Source organism: Biomphalaria glabrata, chromosome 16 (genome assembly GCF_947242115.1).
Source record: "Biomphalaria glabrata chromosome 16, xgBioGlab47.1, whole genome shotgun sequence".
Taxonomy (NCBI): domain Eukaryota; kingdom Metazoa; phylum Mollusca; class Gastropoda; family Planorbidae; genus Biomphalaria; species Biomphalaria glabrata.
The window spans coordinates 5881385-5897023 of NC_074726.1; the positions used below are offsets into that span (position 1 = coordinate 5881385).

Here is a 15639-nt window from a genome sequence, read left to right on the forward strand (position 1 = left end):
TGTTTTAAAAACGTATTGTAATCTAAATGTAAATGCTAGAGACCTACTTGCCGTGACATATATTGGTCAGTACATTTGATTGACCTCATTTCAAGATTTGTTTACATGGCACAGGCCAATAGTTCGCCAGAAGTACATCTAGATCTAGGTATTTTGAGGGCTGGGTTCGGTCAGTAGGTTTGCGTCTTTTTTTCGTGAGATTAGGTAGCCAATGAGAAAAACATGCCTGATAGCCTTTTTTTTTTCCTCCCTGAAGTTTGGGGAAGGGCGAACGAGAAAGAGATCGCAAATTTAGACTCCGCCTACGTTGTGGGAACGTCGTAACCCCGCTGGCTGGGTCGAACACCAGTGAGGGTGAGGGAGTGAGATGGGTGCAGGGGACTTGTGTGGTGTGGACGCGAGCACCACACATACACACTTGATGGAAACTTACACACATTTACAATGAGGGGAAAAAATTCCATCTCTGCGATTTCTGCGGTCCAGTAACTACGACGTTCTGTTATGTCCAGGCGAAGGTCAGTTGTTGTTGTGTTTTTAACCATTATTGACTAAATGAAAAAAATGTGTTTGACTTTTCATCTACAAAAATAGACTAGTGCATCGTATAGTTTTGTTGTTGTTGTTGTTGTTTGTTTTTTTTGACATTCAATATCAACTAAAATTTTTGTTTTAAAAAATAGTGTAGGTCTAGAAAGTAATTAAATCTAGAAATATACTATCATACTATGTATCGAAAAAAAGCGAAATGTTTTATTATAGTTTTATAAGACCGGTTTAAATAGCGAATAGTTTTGGGGATTAGTGTACCATTCTCGACTTCCACAAAGTTTGACGTTGAATTTTTTTAAAAATAATTTTATCTTTCAATAATCAAATCTAAATTGACTAAATCTATAATATATCAAGAGTAAATGTAATCTAGACTAGGTGTAGATATCTAGATCATATTCAAATTCAAGATAGATTTACACTAATTTACAGTCTAATTAAATTAAAATTATCTTCTACTGAGATCTACTCTTAACTCTAGACTTAGACTTAGACTAGCTTAGTAAGTCTTGGTAAGTTAGTTAGCTAGTATAATTATAATAATAATTCATATAAATAATAATTATTATAATTGTATAATCATTAATAATCTAGATCACTACACTACTGTCACTAGATCTAGAATCTAGTTCTAGATCTAGATAGATTAGATCTCCACTACTCAACAGACTAATAATTCAGACTACACTACTAGATCTACTCACTACTGTCTACTTGACTTGTACCTAATCATCTAATGATAATATGAATGACTAATGATAATAGTTTTTTAAATAGACTAATCAGTCTAAATAAAGTCTAATCTAACTAATAGTAGACTTTTTTTATAGACTATGATAATGATTATAATTTATTTTATATCACTATTAGATCTAGATTAGATCTATATCATATTATATATAATATTATTATCATATGATAATCTAGATCTCCTATCTACTTTTTTTTAGTTCATCTAGATCTATCTAGACATAAGGCTAGTCTATCTAGACATTAGGCATTAGGCTAGTACGTAGTAGTAGTCCTACTCTACGGCTAGATCTAGATCTATAGTCACTAGTCTCTAGTTAGGTTTAGCCTGATTAGGACAGTGGACACTAGGTCAGTCAGTGTCAATGAGTCAGAACTGATCGAGACTACAGTATTGTATTGGTTGGAGTCTATTATAGTCTAAATGCTATATATATATATGTATCTAGAATATATGATATAGATCTAGATATAGTAATACTAAACTAATGTGTAATCGGGGTCGAATTTAAGGGATTTCAGGGGGGGCTATAGCTCCAGGGCCTCCACAGAAGAGACACAAATACTGAAATAATTTATTTTTTTCTAACATTTTGTTTTTGCATTATTACATCTGGCAAAAAAAATTCATAATTAAGAAGTGTATGCTTGTAGCATACTCAGAATAAGTTAAACAATCTCTGGATTTATGACAGTGCCAAGGGCCTTACCCTCCACAAACTCCAAAATATGCACTTTTTAAAAACTGAAATATGTTTTTTAATTTTTTTTAAAAAGGAAAATGAGATTAAATTTACCAATGCTACACTTTTATATTATTCTAAAATATAGCATGCTTTTTTTCAAGCGCTATGATAATGTTTTTTTTATATTATTAATATTTTCATTAAATTTTGTATGCAATAAAAAAATTTTAAACTTTAAAAAAATATCCATGTCCCTTTAAAAAAAGTTTTGGGCTGCATTTGTGGACAGACATAAATTTATGGAAATCTATATATAGATGTACATAAGTATAATATTATAATGTATTTGTCATGCATGACTGTGCACTATGTCAAGAAGTTGAAAGTTTCTGATACAGAGCAATAGAAAAAAAATCAAACAGAATGTTCTAAAAAAAGTCTGGTCAAAACCTTGACCATAACAAAATATATGAACAAATATCACTTCTGGCAAATCAGTATGTCACTGTGACTTCTAGAAATGTCCATCAAACAAATTATAGATGGAGAACAAGTGCTCACCTCAGTTAGCTAGTCCCTCAGTGGCTCTCATGGTCAGTCAGTTCAAGGATCAATTAGTCTGTTTTGTATTTGATAGGATTTCTACATGATTTCATTATTGTTGGTTAATCTAACTGCAAATTGAGTTCTGAATTAAACAATTTAAGTTATCACTCTGTGTACCTTAGTGTGTAATTTTTATAAATCCATTCATCCCTTTTTAGTTGGGAGACCATGACACACAGATACAAACACACCGCAACAACCCTCAGAAGAAACGAAACACATTTAATAAACCTTTTTTCTTTCAAAAATAGTTATATGATAACAATTTAAGAATTATATTATTTGCTTGTAATTTTTTTTTTATAGAGGTTATAACTCCTTGTTGAATTTTGAGCATTTATAAGTAAAAATAATTATATTTACAATATTTAAAGATTAAAAAAATAATCTTTGTTTAAATAATCATTATTTGTTTGTTTTTTTATTTGCAGCTCATTCTAAATTGATATCATGCTTCCTATGACAGCAGTGGACGCCAGTGGAATTATGTCCCTGCTTGTGAGTGACCATTGGGTCAGCTTCATATTGAACTTGCTGTTGCTCAATATACTGACTAAGCCAGTCCAGTAAAGAGGATATGACCAGCAGACGTGAGGGGCAAGGAGAAATCCCCCTGATTGGCATTAAAAATAAATTTTAACAGAAACTGGCTTTTCCCCTGATGCGTGTGATGGGTATGACAACCATGGTGAAAGAAGGCAGTCTGGACAATTTAGGTGAGCATTAATGTTTTGTACATGCATTTCATATGTTTGTTTCTTTAGTATATATTGTTTGTTTTTTTTTATATTTTTCTGACACCATTTTTATACTTGTTATTCAATAACAGTGAGGAAGATAATAGAGTTGAATGATTAAAGTAAATTTAGAAGAGAGTGGTCAAGAGAAAGAACTTCAACATTCTAAATACATCTCTAAATTATTACCTAATGGTTCCATAGATTGTGTCTCTTCTGACCTGATTCTTGTTTTCCACTTAGCTGATGTGTAGTTGAAAGATTTATTAAAAATTATTTTTGAATTTATTGTGGGAAATTTGTTTTTTTGGTCACACCTATCATATATTTTCTCTTTCATCTATGATTAAACTTCAAACGAAAATAATAGTCTGATGGTTTCTAAATCAAATCCAAAACCTGTAACTAGTCAATTTAGGGTAATCTGTTAAAAAACTATATGTCTAATTATGAAGTATTAAAGAGGAGATAACAAAGAAAATGGCTCTAATAACGAGAAACAGACAGTTATGCCTCTTTTTTTTTCTCTCTCTATCTGTCAAATATAATTTACAAAAAAATTATTCTAATTCAGCATCTGAAATACTATCATATGTTATTATACTTCTTATAAAACTACATCATTACAATAAAGGATGTAACAGTTATGAAGAATATCAACAGAAAGCAACAGTCTTGTGTAAGCTGTGACATTGGTCTAGTCCAGTTGTCTTCAACCTTTTTTGGCCTACCGCCCCCTTTTCGAATTTTTTCTTTAAAAAAATCCGCCAGCGCCCCCCTCTAAGAAAAACACTTATAAAGAAGCGTGAGAAGGCAAATTTGAACAAAATATCATCTATCTATTAATTTTTATGTTGTCAATAACACTTATCACGCTTGAGAGACGACCGCATGCCAAAGGCGATTGTTGTGAACTCCTTGGCCTATGACTGACGAGCTTTGAGGTGCCCCTCTCCCCCGTGAGCGCTATAAAGATTTATTCAGGCGCCATTTCGCTCTCACTGGCATAGAGGAAAGTACCTGGCAGCATTCTCTGGCAGCAGATAGCCTCTGAGAGAAACAATTCGATAGCTCTTACAAAATCTGCGGGACAAACATTTGATACTCAACGAAAAGCCAGCATACAACGGCTTTGTCTGCATAAAATTCGGGAAAATATGTAGGTCGCAGTTGGGTTTGCGTAGTTATGTGAAACACTGGATTCAGCTGTAATCTTCGGAATTAAAGGCAAAAACAGCCAATATTATCATTATGCAAAAAATATGTCAAATAATTTGCAGTGATTTCACAAAAATTAATTTTAAAGACTTTCTTTCAAATCCTAAGAATAGTCTCCGTTTAAAGTTTTGAATATTAGGGCCTACTGTTTTTAGGTTTAATTGTAAATTTAGTTTTAATTTTTAATATAAATATTATTATTGCTGATTTCACTACAAAATGATATTAAGCTAATGGTAACCTTGTGCCTCCTGCAGTCTGACAATATTAAAAATTTCAAGCTTTAAATTAGCCAAGGCAAGGCGAAGGTCTCCTCTATTTGCTACATCCAGTCTATTTCTTTGCTTATTCATTAACTTTGTTACGCACTAAATCTAGGTTAACCATGTATGTTGATGGAATAGCTAAAACATAATTCCATTTTCGACCAAAGTTTGGAATTTTACTGAAACATTTAAATGCAGCCACATCTCTGTTGTGCCTCTAGGGGCGTAGCTAGGAATTTTCATCGTTTGGGGGCCACGGGGCTTGACATCTTAGGAGGCCGATGCATTTTGCAATAAAAGCAATAATTTGCCCCCCCCCCCCTTAAATGGGGGCCCGGGGGATTTTCAAATTTCCCCCCTCCCCCCACCCTAGCTACGCCACTGTGTGCCTCCTATGTTTACATTCTTTTTTACTGAAGACATGATTTTGTACATTTATTTTTTCATGCAACTCAATTTGAACGTCAGTAACAGATGTTTAATAATTGTCATTTATATATTTTTTTTTTTATTTTAGAAGCGAATCTTAATTTCTTCATAGAGCATTGTTATGTGAATTGCATAGATATCGGTGTCCTTGGGTAGTAATTCATTTGTCAACAAACAAGTTATGTAAGATTGTAAAACTCTTTAAAATAGATTTAATATCTCGATAAAAGAGAAAATGATATTATCAATAAAAGTCAATCTCTTTCCTAGCAGTCGGAGGTTCGTTTCATTTAGTTGTGTGAGATGCCTACCATGTAAAACAATGTTTTTTAGCCTGCTTTAAGTCATCGCCAATCGTTGAATCTTCCCTTCTCAAAAAAAAATAAAAAATATTCAAGAGCTTAAAAAACGAGCCATAACCATTAACAAACCCCTTTTGAAATCCAGCGAACTTCAGTTTACAACAAGAGACAAACACCTTTTTCATCATTTGTTTCACAAAACTGTTGAAGGATGCGCTTATTTTCGGCATGGGCTTGTATTTTATTTACAGTTTTATAATTAGATTCAAGTAGAAATGAAATTGCGGGCTAAACTTTTCTTGTGTATCATAACTCACAATGTGAATAGTGAATAGATTTGTTCTTTATTCTATATTACTTATGAAGTCATTGTAGCGTCCAACCACTGATGGTTTCCTATATGTCCCCATAAGCTACATAACGAGACAATTTTGAAATAATATTTCATCTCTAACAGAAAAAAAAGTCTTTTTGTGTTGCACATGTTTTAAAATAAATTTAGTTTTAATCAATTTTTCAACAATATCATAAGAATTTTTAAAAAGCTATGCATTTTTCTAAGAAGCCACTAAAACATATCCTGATTTGCTGTTTTTTGTTTTTAATATTGTTTTAATTGTAGATTTTTATAATTGTTCATGAGTATTCTTAAATTATTTTCGGATATCGCTATATGTTCGTGAAGCCGACTTGGTTTCATAACCTCATCTGAAAATGTCATCAAAGTAGAACTTACTATTTTTCTAGTGGCAATTCCCTAAATCTCAAGGAAATATTACATGACATACCAGTGAGTTTTCGTAACATTTTATCAATGTTTTTTGTTTTAAAAAAGTTAAATTATTCTATTAAATGTTACCTGTAATGTTTTTTGCAATTAACATTTACATATTAATATATTAACATATGTAGATAAAATAAACTATAATCTAAAAGGCGTATTACCTACTTTGTTTATCAAATCTTAAACGTTTATATGCGCGAGATCCATGGACAATAAATACTCCCCAATCATAGCAAAGCTGTAAGAATTTTAAAAATAGAAAATGGGATTCCCGAACTCAATTTCTAACGCTGTTCCTATTCTTAAATTAGAAGCAAGTTAACTATAATTTGTCTATATTTAGTTTAATGTTGAAGAATTTTAAAATTTGTTTTGTTTTAGAGCACCTTTAGTTTCTTCTTTCCGCCTTTATGCCCAGCGCCCCCTTACCGCCCCATTTTGTGCCCAGCGCCCCCCTACCGCCCCTTTGGCTCTCAGCGCCCCCCAAAATCTCGAAAACGCCCCCTAGGGGGCGATATCGCCCACGTTGAAGACCACTGGTCTAGTCTCTACAATGCAAAAATAATTAAAGAAGTGCCCCAAAATAGAGAAATAATTGAAGTTTCAACTTTTATTTTTCAATTTCTGAATGGATAGGCTGGTTAAGAAGTTAGTGTTCCTGTGCTGGTCCAAATCTCTTGGGTTTGAATACTGCTGGCTTCACTAGGGTCTGAATTCAAGTCTCAATTATATATTTTTTTTTTAAATGAACACTTGGCTAAAAGCTCTGCCATTGTACCTTTGGGGATCAGTGAGGTTTATATCAATTTGTGAACCCCTCTGGGGTTAAGATGGTTGGTCATTGTGCTGGCCACATGACACTGTGCTCATTAACCATTGGCCAAAGAAACAGATGACCAAGCTGTAGCTAATATTTTCGAAATATTATTTAGTCTAAATTATATATTACTATTCTATTAATTTTGTTAGACTGTTCTCTCTCTCTCTCTATTTATCTACCTGCGTTTACTATAAAGTATGACGCTTATTAATAATTTAAACGCGAACGTGACATGGCATGCTCCCCCCCCCTTTTTTTTTTTTCATTTTAAAGCTGCTAGCACGTTCCCCCTTTTATCTTGATTCTGCCAGAACTAAAATCAATATTTGCCAATCATTTCCACTTTGCTAACCCCCACCCCCCTTTTCACTTATGTTTTCAGTCAAACGCTGAAAAAGTATTCCATACCAGGCGAGAGCCTCCTTTAGGAAAGACTACAAAATGGCCTAACAACAGAGCTGTTTTTTTTTTTTTTTCAGTTGTATTCGGCTTCAACTTGCGCGCGCGCGTGTGTGTGTTTACGTACCCCGGCAGAGAGGTTTCCGTCATTGGGTCAAATCGTGACCCATTGAACCCAGCCGTGACCCCAATAGCGGTTGTTTTTTTCTCTTTCCGCCGGCGAGCGCGAGGGGTGACAGAGAGGTAAGTGGGTCAACGTAAGCGAACGCAAAGGCCTCGCTGGGTGATGTGCCGTGGCGTGGAGAGAGTGGAGTGGGGTGAGACCGGGACGCAGCTTGGATTTTTTCCCCCCCTTCTTTCTCTCTTCGCCATAATGAGCTAAACTACATCTACAAACTAGATTTACAGATAAATATTTACGCACTTTGCGATCGAGCTTACATTAACTCCATCTGTCTTGTAGAAAGTCTGTACATGTTATTTCTCCCACACCCATTCAAGTTTAAACTTTCACAATTGGCATAGATAATACATCAATCTAGAAAAAAAAATAACCTAGTCTATTAGTCAATTGACTACTAGTTACTAGTATAAATTTTCTACCAACAAAAGAACTTGATCCTTCAGTATTCACGCATAGATAATACTTAAATCAAAAAAAAAAAATACCTAGTCTAGTAGTCAATTGACTACTAGTTACTAGTATAAATTTTCTGATACCAACAAAAGAACTTGATCCTTCAGTATTCACAGATATGACTAAACATATTGGGTTTGGTCAATTAAAAAAAAATAATCTTTATTTCTCTCACACCCATTCTCGTATCAAGGGGAAATGCATTGTACCTAACCTTAATTCGTTAGTTTGATTCTGAATAAGGGAAATAACTTCTTCATTATTGATACATAGTTGTAAGTCTGGAATTCTTCCCCTTGGATAAACGTGTTTTTTTTTTAACTATTTGTTTATATTTTTCTTATTATTTCCTTAGTGTAAACTCAGTGTAAAGTAAGATGGCTGTATAAAGGTACTTATATAAGAAGTTCACAGAAACAGAATATGAACTTTATTGTCGAAAAGATGTTTTAGTACTTGTTAATAAAAGAGTGTCTAGTTTCGTTTGTTTTGCAAGTTTCGGATGATCTTTCGGAAATGAAGACTACACCCTAGCTCAGACCTGCTGGACCGAAGGGGATGGCACCAGGTTGGGTTCGAACACGGGACGACTGCGACATTCTGAAGCGCTTACCACACGACCAAGCATTAACCCGGTGGGAGTCAGGTTTGGTGGAAGTCGTTCCAAAAGATTGAAAAAAAATGTATTGGGCGTAGGGTCGTTGGGTTCTTATTTTCGCTCTTCCATTGAATAATGACAAAAAAAAGGTCTTTTCATTTTGTTTGTTATCTCTGACTTTGGTTTAAGTCGAATACAACTTGTAGGTATGCTTTCATAGAGAATAAATCCTGTAGTCAACATTGAACGTAGAGACAGTAACAAGTTATCTGTAGATTTCTTTTTCTTCTTCCTCGTTCTCTTTTTTATGTTAGAGTGTTCAGATGACTAGACCAATATATGAGATGAACTGCCATAGAGTTTTCTTTCTATAAGGAAGTTTTGGGGCCAGTATCTTGCACTGGCCTCATGGTACAGAGAACAGTTTGAAGGACATGTTTTTATTGTTGTTGTTTTTCTGGACGTTTTATGACATTGATAACTGAATTTATGCTCGCACTAGGTGGGCGTTTTGATGTCATTTTCAGTGCGACTTACTGTTCAAGTCACGCTGTCGTCGACAGCTTACCCACTTTTGCTTCTTGGGATAGTCGTTGGACTCTTTATGATTGAAGCTTTCCAAATCTTCATACAACCGAGACCAATCGTTCTAGAAAGCCTCAACATTGACCTGCAACGTCACAACCTGTGGGCGGTTTTGACCTATAACTCTTTGCGGCATCACAGGTCTGTGGGAAGTGTCAGCGAGTCCAAGCTACCCATTGGTTGTGACATCACAGGTTAGTGTTGAGGCCTCCTATAATGAATGGTCTCGCGTGAACTCGCTAGCACTTTCATACTCTCAAGCCCGCTAATGGAAATAACTATTACCTGGACAGCAACACATAACATTCTCCGGAACATCAGTGCACTTGAACAGGTGTGGCTTGGGGGGAGGGGGGACAGGGTGCAGGCTTTTTACAGGAATTTTGAAAAGTACAATAACCAAAAAAAAATGTATTAGAAATAAATTTATTAAAAAAAAACAACATCGGAGTCGTTCCTGGTTGGGTTTAAGAAGGCGTTTCATTAAAAGGGTGTAAAGAGGGTGTGTCTTTTTGGGGGGTATAGAGGTTAATTGGATAGATGCACTGTCACATGATCATGGCAGATTTCTTACCACGCCCAATGTTGCCCAAGTGTCCAGTTGCTTGGCTGGCCGCTAGCCTAATGTTATATATTCTTGTTTGGGCTTTTTTTTTTTTTTTTTTATTACATTCAGGATGGCAGGATGAACCCAAACCATTTCAGATTGAATTTGTTGGCCTACTTATGATTGGATTGACAAAAGTGAAGGCGATTTATCTTCATGCATGATCACGTGACGCCTAAACAGGTCGACCTTTGTATCTGGAAGTCAATCGTACCTTCCTATTCTCAGCATTTAGCACATGCAAATGTATACCTAACCGCTTCAGACCTGCTTCTGATAGCTGTTTGCCTAGTGTGAGCATTCTTACAGCTTTATATTAACGACAGCTATTGAACCGTATATAAAAATTCTAGGGCGCGGTGCAAGCGGTATAGCGCTTGGCTTCCGAACCGAAGGTCCCAGGTTCGAATCACGCTGAAGACTGGGATCTTTGGGCGCCTCGGAGTCCACCCAGCTCTAATGGGTACCTGACATTAGTTGGGGAAAAAATGGCGGTTGGTCGTTGTGTTGGCCACATGACACTCTCGTTAACAATAGGCAACAGAAACAGGTGACTTTCACATCATCTGCCCTATAGACCACAAGGCCTGAAAGAATAACTTTACTTTTGTGTATATATATATATATATATATATATAATAATAATAATAATAATACACATGATTCAGGTCTTGTATGGCATGCCATTTACGGGCCAAAATGGTTTGACGTGGTTGTTATTTCTAGTAGATGTAGAATCAGCATCCATACGTGACGCCCGCCAGAGGGACACTAACGGGAGTTCAGTCTGTATATAAATCTTAAGGTAGAAAAAAAATATTCTTAGGCGTCATAAATGTATGCTCTCTCTGCACGAACGCAAACTGGAATGGGGGGGAGGGTAATGGTCTGGAATGTGCATCATTACATTCAAAGGCAATGCTTAGGATACAGATGTGTGAAATGGTTTGTACTTACGTCGTGGAAGATTGGGGTCACGTGGTTCTTTAGCAATGTCTCTCAATCATTGTCTCACCCCGGAGAACACGTCCCTGTGACCACCCTCTAATGGTACGCGTATCACATGATGAGAACCACCCTTCTACAAGATCAGCAAAACAAAGGTATTTATGTTACCACTACCCCTCAACTCTCCACCCCCCCCCCCTCTTTTCACACACACCGTTTTCTATCTTGATTCGTATCCTTTTCACATGTCATAAACAGACACGCCAATGTCTGCCGTCATGTCAGCAGACGTTAAGAGTTCTCTTCCTGCTGCACTATTGTTTTAATCATCTGGTTCGCGCGCGTGCATCTTTCAATAAGGTTTGGGACCGGGGCGGGTGGACATTTGTCTACCTTAGCGCGCGCAGATTGCACTATCGGAGTACTGATTTGCAATGTCGTCTAGACTCGGGCGTGAAAACAAGATGGTTACAGACTTTATTAGTCTGCTTTCTCTACGTCAGTGATTACCAGAGTCAAGAAATAAGACGTCGGAGATTTCTAGAGTCATGAAATAAGACGTCAGAGATTTCTAGAGTCATGAAATAAGACGTCAGAGATTTCTAGAGTCAAGAAATAAGATGTCAGAGATTTCTAGAGTCAAGAAATAAGACGTCAGAGATTTCTAGAGTCATGAAATAAGACGTCAGAGATTTCTAGAGTCATGAAATAAGACGTCAGAGATTTCTAGAGTCAAGAAATAAGATGTCAGAGATTTCTAGAGTCAAGAAATAAGACTATTCTGCACACACTAATCTTGTCTTTGAGCGCTAGAATTAGGAGTTTTTTCGTGGTGGCTGAGTGGTAAAGTTTTGGGCTTCTGAACCCAAAGGTTTCGGGTTCGAATCGTTATAAAGTCTGGCATTTTAAGCTTCTGACTCCACCCAACTCGACATTATCGACTTGACATTATTTAGACAAAATCAATAGCTCGTTGCCACATCACATGTTGTGACGTCAGACCTGTGACATGGCAACGAGCTATTGGCCTAAACTGCCCACAGGTTGCGACGTCGAAGGTCAGTGTTCAGATTGGTTTCGTCTTTTTTTTTTTGGTGGTACCGGTATGTTAAATCAAAATACACACACAGGTTTGAACTTAAGAATGTTGCTTGAGGTGGACAAGCGCTGTTCAACTCTGCCAGCGTGGCACATTGGAACTCAATAAAAAAATAAGGCACCTATCTAAAGTATGGCTTTATTATTTATATTGAGTTTGTCTACAGGAGCGAAAACAAGTAAAGAATGACAGGTGATATGAAGAAATAACGAGTGCAAAGAAGCCAGTTTGTGTTTGTCATGTGTAGGAGTGCTTAAGACCTGTGCACTCTTAGCCAATCATATTTGTTATGACTAGACAGTGTACTCTCCGTGCACTCCCTCCATTTTGGAGAGTCTATGTGTAATTTAGAATTGTTTGTCTTCCTTTGACGTGGTTAGGCCTATTAAAAGTGCACTGATAGTTTTTAATTAAATGTCATATAACACTTTAAGATATCACCCCCCCCCCCCAAAAAAAAAAAAAAAAAAAAAAACTTTTTTCTTTCTCGGAGGTTTTTTTTTTTATAGAAATGACAAAGATAAACAACAATTTTCAAAGTTTAATTATACACAAAGAGGTCATAGCGTACAGTTTCTGTCCTTTCACTTTCATAGATTATAGCGTACCTCTCCTGTGTTTGTCACACTCATAGATTATAGCTTACCTCTCCTGTCCTTTCACTTTCAGAGATTATAGCGTACCTCTCCTGTGTTTGTCACACTCATAGATTATAGCTTACCTCTCCTATCCTTTCACTTTCAGAGATTATAGCGTACCTCTTATGTCCTAGTCACACACAGAGATTATAGCTTACCTCTCCTGTCCTTTCACTTTCATAGATTATAGCGTACCTCTCCTGTGTTTGTCACACTCATAGATTATAGCGTACCTCTCCTTTGTCAAATACAGAGATTATTGCGTACCTCTCCTGTCCTTGTCAAACACACACACATAAATCACGCTTTAAAAATTCACCAGGAGTGTTTATAGGTTATGTAGATTTTGTTCAGTTAAGGAGTCATTTATTTCTTCGCCTTTTCCGTCTGTCTGTATGTCTTGGTTGAATCTTCTACAGTTTTTTGTCTCCCATTTCCCATTCTCGAATCAAGTTGAATTTTGGCGCACTTGTTTGTTGTCGATGACAACACATGAATCAATGATAATTTTTACAAAATTAGTTAATCACTTAGTTGTAACTAATTAATTTTGTTTATATACAAGAATACTAATCTAAGGGGGAGATTAACCCTACAATACTTCACTCCATGTAAGCTTTATTTCTTAAAATTATTTTTTATATTTGGCTTGTTTTTTTGCCTGCTGTTAGCAAGCCAGTCAATTTAAAAAATATTGTTGTAAATCTAAGGCAGGCAACTCAACGAAGTTCTACAGTAAATAAATACGTGTGTTTATTCAACAGGACAAACACATAACAGCCTTCTAGATCCCATGAGTCTTGTTCCTAATTCTACGAGTCCTTTCTCCACCAAATCTGAACACGGCCCAACGACAGCCTTCCCTGCTTCGCTCCAGGTCCCTACTACAGACAGCACAAAAGACGGCTCCTTAGTTCAGACTCTTCCTAATCACTTGATCCACTGTTCTTTCCTATATCCTAGCGCCTTCCTGTTCTGGTTCAATAGTGCGCTCGTACGCAGCACACGCTTTGGTGCTAGTCAGGATTACAACAATATTATATTGATTTAGGTCGTGGTAGAAAACTAGAAATAGAACCCTTGACTGTGGAATATATTGTTTCGAGTTTGAATCTAGGTAGTGGCTGGGGCTCTTGTTGGGGACTTTGGTGTGCATTCTTCTAGCCTGAATATAAAGAACGGTGCAGTCATTCTTGTGGAGGAGACACACCTGTGATTGACATATTATGTCACATCTGACGCAGGCAAACCATTATGTGTGCATAATTGGCAGAAATGTATTAAAAATAGCTTGTATATTGTCAATAGAGCGCACTATAAAGTGCTGTTCCCTAATGTAAAGGAACATTGATGATGTATTAGAGCCACCGTTACATATCCGTGTCAATGTGTCTTTCTGAGCATTGGTTATTAAAGACGCGTTTTTTTTTTTTTTTGTTGTTTTTTAATTTTCTCCAGCAGCCATTTCCCGAACATAAATTCCCGTCTTTGTGCTAAATTTGTGTTGTAAATTTAGTGTTTTTCACGTTTGATGTCAATCAGTGCACGCCCCTTTTGTAGCAGGGAAGAAGGAGCAATTTAAGATGCTGCTTTCTTGTGTTCTGTTATTGTATGTATCAAACAGGTGGAGAGCTGTCACAAAGACCATTTCAGTTTTTCTTATATTTAATTTTTCTTATATTATAAAACAGTGGTACGGCGATGTCAGTACTGGTAGCGATTTTTTTTCTTTTTTTTTATCAATAAACAGCATATCAGGGCGATTAAAATCGATTATTGTTAATATATTAAACACTAAACGTACTATGTTGGTGCTGTGTCTGTTGTAGCTTTGTCTTGGGCTGTAAGTTTTTCTTTTGTTTAGAATTCATATTGAATTCAACAGGTGCACTCAAAAATGCCAATACATTGATTCAAACACATTTTTTTGGTTTATCTAGCCTGGGTTATTCAAACAAAAGTGGTGTACAGAAAATGTCTCAACGTCAAAGTTGTAACTCGAGAAACGTTTGTCCTAGCCAGAGTCTTAGCTCCCACTGAATGCCTGGCCTGGATGAGAAACTCCAAAAGTTGTTATTCGTTGGGATGGCGACACAAAATTCTCATTAATCGCTTACCACAGAAGTCCGTCAGACTTAACTTAAAGTTTTAGTAATCAACATCTCAGCAGCACGTGTTTGTAATACATAACAAAGTACATTGGAGGACGAAAGTAAATTTGTAGAAGCTCAACTTGAAATCTCCCAATAGTGCGAGGCCAAATTTGAAACACAGGGTTTGGTTTGTTTGAAACCCAGGTGGTATGTAAATCAAAGGCTAACATTGAAGCACTTTTATGTAAATCCTACGAGTTGTCTGAACTGCAGTGCATGTACAGCGTCATTCAATTATTCACGATGCAATTCGTTGATAATGAGAGCTGTCTTCGCTTCAAACATGACTTATAGAAGTGCAGAGGTATCCATGTTTGGCTTTTGAAGTGTATACATATGAAGCGAAGTGGTGAACTAGCAAGCTTAAAGGCTTCATTTTCTGATGTAGTAAAGGTGTAAGGTCTGTTCCATATAATAATGATATTAGTTTCGTTTTTCACATAATGATAATTGTACAACTAAAGAAGATCACTATCGGTAAGTTCAGAAGCAAGCTCAAGTCATATCCCTTCCATAATGGCAGAAGAGTCAGCTCAATATTTGTTGTCTGCAAAGAGCAAAGGGGGGGGGGGGGTGGAGAGATAATTAAACAGTTTACCTATTTCAGCTGAATAATTTCATGTTATATGGTAATATTTGTAATGATGATTAGGATTTGGGATAAATAAAAGGAAAAGGGGGGGGGAATAATGCGCTACTTATGATAAAGTAACGAGGCGCGGTGGCTGAGTGGTAAAGCGCTTGGCTTCCGAACCATAAGTCCCGAGTTCGAATCCTTATGAAGATTGAGGTTTTTAATTTCGGCATCCTTGGGGCGCCGTTGAA

General features: G+C 36.3%; 1 protein-coding gene across 1 annotated transcript in view; it reads left to right on the forward strand.

Moving 5' to 3' along the window:
- The first annotated feature begins 415 nt into the window (after positions 1-415).
- The window catches only part of LOC106073033 (uncharacterized), a 71709-nt gene continuing 56485 nt past the window's right edge, over positions 416-15639 (forward strand). Inside the window, exons 1-2 of the mRNA XM_056013679.1 lie at positions 416-518; positions 3026-3310. Coding sequence (XP_055869654.1) covers positions 3256-3310 — 55 coding nt within the window. The 5' untranslated portion in view covers positions 416-518; positions 3026-3255. The remainder of the gene's footprint in view (positions 519-3025; positions 3311-15639) is intronic.